This window comes from Miniopterus natalensis, chromosome 18, assembly GCF_054644295.1.
Source record: "Miniopterus natalensis isolate mMinNat1 chromosome 18, mMinNat1.hap1, whole genome shotgun sequence".
Lineage (NCBI taxonomy): Eukaryota > Metazoa > Chordata > Mammalia > Chiroptera > Miniopteridae > Miniopterus > Miniopterus natalensis.
The window spans coordinates 42,335,164-42,341,263 of NC_142098.1; the positions used below are offsets into that span (position 1 = coordinate 42,335,164).

At 62.9% G+C, this 6,100-nt stretch overlaps 1 protein-coding gene across 1 annotated transcript; it reads right to left on the reverse strand.

The window, feature by feature from the left end:
* Positions 1–2,040: 2,040 nt before the first annotated feature.
* Positions 2,041–5,346, reverse strand: A1BG (alpha-1-B glycoprotein). Its single transcript, XM_087827085.1, has 7 exons — positions 5,313–5,346; positions 5,195–5,230; positions 4,729–5,010; positions 4,123–4,395; positions 3,609–3,905; positions 2,835–3,131; positions 2,041–2,339 (listed from the first exon to the last, which is right to left on the reverse strand). Exons 1-7 carry the CDS (start codon positions 5,344–5,346, stop codon positions 2,041–2,043), a joined length of 1,518 nt encoding a protein of 505 aa, XP_087683211.1.
* Between the last annotated feature and the right edge of the window lie 754 nt (positions 5,347–6,100).

A 6,100-nucleotide genomic window follows, 5' to 3' on the forward strand; every position in this document is an offset into this window, starting at 1 on the left:
GTTCCGTGACCCTGTCCCTCTTCCAGGGACATGTCTGTAACTGGATGTTATGGCCTCTCGTCCCAACTATTAGGGCGTCCATCTTCTTTCGTGCTTCTCTGAAGGTCCCGTTGCACATGAGCCCCTCGACCCGCCATCAGTTGCGTGCTTCCCCACCTCTTGGACTTGTGCTCTCTGAGTCGAGTCAACAGAGAATATAAAGACCAACCAAGGGGAAGGGTTCAGGACAGGAAGGCTGAGACCCCCGGGAGACAGAGACCTGGTGTCAGTACCTCCAAGAGAGTCCCAGATACACTCAGTCTCAGGCCGACTGCCACCCACTATGCAGCTGAGGCTGACAGGCGGAGAGGGAGTTGCTAGACGTAGGGAGAAACAAGTGAGATGTGTTCCCAGGGACAAGGTCACATGGGCCTGAGACACTACAGGGAGCAGAGAAGACATGGACCTGAAGTCCAGCTGCAGAGGGACCTCAGAGAAGTGACTTCCCTGAACCTAAGTGACCTGTGCTGTGCAGCACCTGGCTCTGGCTCTGGCTCCCACGTCCATCTCCACCTCTCCCTGCCCCAGCTCTCCCAGTCTCACTGAAGAGCGGACTCGCCATCCCACTGACACTCTGAGCATCTCCAGAGCTCACTTTGTCACCAGATACTTGTCAGCCCATGTCTGTCTAAAGCAGGAGGGGGGCGGAGGAGATGAGGAATCTTTATTAGGAGCCTACGGGTGCTAGTCTGTCAAGTAATTTATATACATCACCTCAATCCTCATGCAACACTGAGGACAGGACAATCATCCCCATGTTATAGAGGCAGGGACAAGGGGTTGGAGAACATTCGTGACCACTGAGCCACTCTGGCTGGGCCCAAGGTAGTTTTTTTGAAAAGATTAGTAAAATTAATAAGCCTCCAGCTAGACTAGCAGAGGCTGGGGCAGGGTGGAGGAGACGACGTCAGGCATGTCACTACAGACCCTTCGGGCATTCAGAATACAGGAATGTGTGAATCGGACCACGGGTGGAATAGGCAAATTCCGTGAAGACAGTTTATCAAGTATGAGTTGATAATATGAATATATGCCACTGTATGGCAGCACCTGGAGGGCCAAAATCCAGGCAGGGGCCTGGCAAGGGCTCATCAGGAGGGTGTCAGGTGAGGCAAGTGGGCTCAGATGCCAGGAATGAGAACTGAGAGGAGTCCCCCCCACCCCAGCTTCCACGTGGGACACCTGGCCTTTGGCCAGGGACACAGCCCAGCACCACCACCTGATGGCCACTCAGACCAGAGGACAGAACTGCGGAGTGCAGCCTCTGAAATGCCTCTCCCTGTGGAGACTGATTTGGTCAAGGCTGGCGAGGTTGGTTGTGTCTGGGGCCTCAAGTTACCTACTACCCACCCTGGCTGGGGCCCAGCAGCCTGGAGGGGGGGGGGCATCTTGATGGAAGAAGAGGGTCTTGAAAAAAAGTGGGCCCTGGAACCAACTCTCGGCTCCTCTACCCTGAAGACCCAGCCTTTAGCACACAGGATACCAGCCCCCTTCCCTCAACCCTGGGCATCCAGCCCCTGCAGCAGGGCTGACAATGGCAACAAACATGTTTTAAAGTCTGTCATCGCATTTATTAGTTTCCAGGAGGGATTAGGGAGAGCCCTCCTGCCTCCCTCCGGGAGTCTAGCCTCCAGCTGCAGCAGGATTAGACTGAACCTGGATGTCCTCAGCAGCCAGAGTCTGCAGCTGGATCAATGATCTAGATAAAAGTGACAAAAGAGAAATGTCACGGGAGGAAGGCACCCTGCGAGCAGTCAGGGCAGACCTCACTGAGGCCCGGCAGCCAAGACGCCCCCCATACCCAGGCCTCCCTCCTGGTGCTCCAGCTGACCAAACCACTTTCTGCCCCAGGGCCTTTGCACATGTCCTTTCCCTGCCCACAATTCCCCACCAACCCCAGCAGAGACTAAGCACACTAACCAGTGTCCGGGAACAGGCCAGGGAAGGGCACTCCCGGTGGAGGACACCGTCTGGGCAAGGGTGGGGGACCAGGGACGGGACCTAGCCCTCAGGACCCAGGGGACCCTCACCTGCCACCTGGAGGTCCACCGGGTCGCTGAGCTCAGACACTAGGGGCCAGCGGGAGCGGGAGCGGCAGCTGTATTTGCCGGCATGTTGGGGCCCGACGTAGGTCAGCACGAGGTCCTGCGAGGGCTGGTACGTTGAAGCCACCACTTCCCCTTCCCGCAGGAGCTCCAGGGTCTCGTAGGGCACCGGGCTCTCGCAGCGCAGGGCCGCGTCGCGGCCGGGACGCACCGCCCCGCTCCACAGGGGCCGGAGCTTCGGCCTGGGGAGGGGCCCTGGGTGGGGCAGAGGGCCCCGGAGTCAGTCCTTCCCCTCCCGCGGAGCTGCGCCCACCCCTCGCGGCCTCGTCCACCGGCACTGAAGCCCTGACGCCGGGGCTCGGCCCGTCTCCGCTCTCTGGGCCCCGAGCGGGCAGCTGCGCGCACGCCGCAAACACTGCCCTGTGCCTGCTGCTCAGCCGCGTGTCCCCTCGTCACCCCGTTCTCGGGCCCTGGCCTGAGGCTCTCGGGGTCCCCGCTCGGGGCGCTCAGGCCCGGGTGAGGGGAAGGGAGGCGCCCCCAAGGGAAGTGGTGGTCCCTGCGGAGCCGAGCGCGGGCCCTGTGCGCCGCAGGCCTCCGCCCCTGGCGACCGCGGCGAGGAAATGGGAGGGACGCGGAGACCCCGCGCTGCCCAGAAAAGGGGCCCGGGCGGACGAGGCGGGCGAGACGACAGGGAAACTGAGGCACGGGCGGGCGCGAAGCCTGCAGGGGAAGCGGGCTCCGTCCGCTCACCGTCCACCTGCAGCTCCAGGCGCGCGCTGGGCGCGGAGCCCGCGAAGGGCCGCGCCGTGTCCGCGTAGACGCAGCTGTAGTTGGCCGAGTCCAGCGGCGTCACGTCGCGCAGCTCGAACCGGGCCTCGGCGCCCGCGGGGCTCTGCAGGCCGACCACCCGGCGCCACCCGCGGTCCTCGCGCTCCAGGGCGAAGCGCAGGCCCGGCCGCGGCGCGCGGCACCGCAGCTGCACCAGGGCGCCGGGCGCGGGGCGCAGGGTCGCGGGCTCCGCCGAGAGCTTGGGCTCGGGCAGCGTCTCTGCGGGGACACGCGGGGCGGGGGCGCCGCCGATGGAGGCCTGGGCCGCCCTGCCCGACACCCCTCCCGGCTCCCGGCGCCCCGCAGGGCCGCCCCGCAGGGCCGCGTCGCTCGGCCTCCCGCGCCCCGGGATCTGCGCTCTTCCTTAGTTTGTCGGTAGGAAGGGGGGGCGTCACCCGCTCGGGGGGATCGTCCCCGAGCTGACGCTCCCTGTGCGCGTCCTGGGCAGGTCCTGCAGCCCCAGCCCGAGCCCCCTACAGGCTGGGGTCCCCGGGCACGTGGCGTCTGCTTGGCCTGTGCCACACGAGCGTCGACCCAAGTGCTCGTGGGGCCACGAGGTGGCCGAGCTCATCGCCTCCCGCTCAGCTGGGAAACTGGGCCCCGCACATTGGTCGGGGTTGGCCTGGCCGGAGCCCTGCAGTCCCGGGGCCCTTCCCCGCGTCCCCCCGCGTCCCGAGGGCGCAGCGCGCGGCTCACCATCGCTCAGCAGCAGCTCCACGGGCGCGCTGTCCGCGGACCAGGGCATGCGCTCGCCGCGCAGGTGGTAGCGGCAGGTGAAGCGGCCGCCTTCCCCCGGGGCCGGCCATTCCAGGTCGAAGTGGACGCGGCCGGGGGTGGTGCTCCACCGGCTGACCTTCAGCTCCCGGCCTCCCCTCCGCAGCTGGAACTCCACGCCCTCCAGGGGCGCGGCGCAGCCCAGGGAGACCTTCCCGCCGGGGCGCAGGACGTCGGCGGACTCGCCCCTGACGCTCAGCGTGGGCGGCGGCGGCGCGGCTGCGGGGCGGGCGGGCGGGCAGCTGGCGGCCGAGGCCTTTCGCGGAGGAGGCCCCGCCTCCGGCCGCTGCGCTCCCGCCGCACCGCAGCCTCGCGCCGGGCCTGCCGCGGCCCAGCAGCTGTCTCCCAGCCCCCGTCCCGGGCGGGGCATTCAGGGCTGGGGGTCAAGGTAAAGGCAGCCTGCCCCGGAGGCCCCCCGCGTGGCCCGGACACTCACCCTGCTCCTCGATGGTCACGGCGGCACTGGGCCGCGAGGGGGTGCCTGCCGCGTGGGTCCGGTAGCTGCAGCTGTAGTTGCCAGCCCGGTGGACTGGGAAGGTGGCCTCCGCGGCCCCAGGGGCCCCAGCCACCTCCAGAAACTGGCCGTCGCCTTTCCGAGTCAGCAGGAAGGTCGCGCCCCGAAGTCCCCCTCGGCACTGCAGGGTGGTGTTCAGGCCCGGCGTGATCCAGGACACCGGCTTGCTTCTGAGCAGGGGCGGGGGCAGGGGCTCTGCGGGTGGGGCAGGGCTCACGGTTCCGCGTGACTTAGGAGACATGAAGGCCCACCCTGACCTGGACCAACGCTCTCATGAAAACGCGAGGGAGCCAGGGAGGTGGACAGGGGCATAAAATAAGAGGAAGGTGTGCGAATGGCCCTACTGTGTGCCAGGCCTGCCCTAAGCACTTTCTGGTAATTCAGTCATTTATTCCTCACAACCATCTGGGGTCAGTTAAAAAATCACCTTCATTTTACAGGTGGGGAAATAGAGGCTCAGAAATGTCAGGTGACTTCCCCGAGTCCCCTAGCCTTCGGGAGGAGGGGGAAGACGGGAGGGCTACTCACCCGTCCCAGTCACCTCCAGCAGGTCACTCAGCTGGGTCCAGCTACCACCTCCAAAGGCATAGCGGCAGCGATAGAGGCCCCGAGTGTCCCCCGTCACGGCTCCCAGGGGGAAGCGCTGCTCCATGGCAGCTTCATCAAGGTGCATATGTTTCTGGAGCACCCCATCCTTAAACAGCTCAAAATCCGTGGTATGCAGCTTGGCCTGGCAGATCAATGTCAGGTCCTCCCAGGGTTTCAGCAGTGATTTGGCCTCTGCCCACAGGTCCGGCTGGGTCTCGAAAACTGCGTGGGAATGAGGGTCAGAGCCAGGCACCAGGACGTGGGCACCCCCTGTGTGCACCCACCACCACCAGAGCACGTGTGTGTGCACCCTACATCCCCAAGCACCACGCGCACCCAACGTCTTCAGGCCCCACTGCCACTAGACCAGCCCTGACCCACCATCCCAGGCCCGGCCCTGACTCACATGTGGCCGCTTCTGCAGTTGGGCTCAGGGAGACACCTGCGTAGACATGCTTGTGAGGCCCCCATTCCTGCCCCTTCCCACCCTCCCACCCAGGGGACCCAGGCCTGGGATGCCTCACCCCAGAGCAGCAGGAAGGCCACCAGCTTGGACATGGTGGTAAGCCTCACTCCAGCTGGGTGAGTGAGCTAATAAGACCTGAGTGAGGGTGGCAGCCGGTGAAACAGGACACTGACCTCTTATTGCTGTTTGTCTTTCTGGGAAGGCCAGGTATGTGTGTGTGTGTGCGCGCGTGCGCATGTGTGCCAGCAGAGAGTGCTGATAAGGGTGAACCCCTGCAGCTCCAGGAACCTCAGCAATAACGATAACCAATAAGCATGCATAAAGAACTAAATTAAAAATAAAGAATAAAAACAAGGATTGTAAAAATTAATATAAGAATAGGAAACAGTAAGAAATAAAATCAATAAGCAATAAAATGATTTAAATTAAAAATAATAAAGGCAATTGAAAAAAGGAAATATTAAAACAAAGAATGTGCCCGGCCAGGCGTGGCTCAGCGGTTGAGCATCGACCTAGGATCCAGGCGTTCAGGGTTCGATTGCCAGTCAGGGCACATGCCTGGGTTGTGGGCTGATCCCCCGTGGGGGCGTGCAGGAGGCAGCTGATCAATGACTCATCATTGATGTTTCTCTCTCTCTCTCTCTCTCCCTTCCTCTCTCTGAAATCAATAAAGATATATTTAAAAAACAAAACAAAAAACCCACAAATAATGTAATAAATAATATCAGGGTAGACGTACTTCGTCAGAGGTCCCGAGTGAGGAGAGCATGTTTTCACCCCTCCCATTCTATGCCGTCAGGCTGTGCTGTAGGGAGACAGGGAGGCCATGGGGAGACAGGGAGGCCT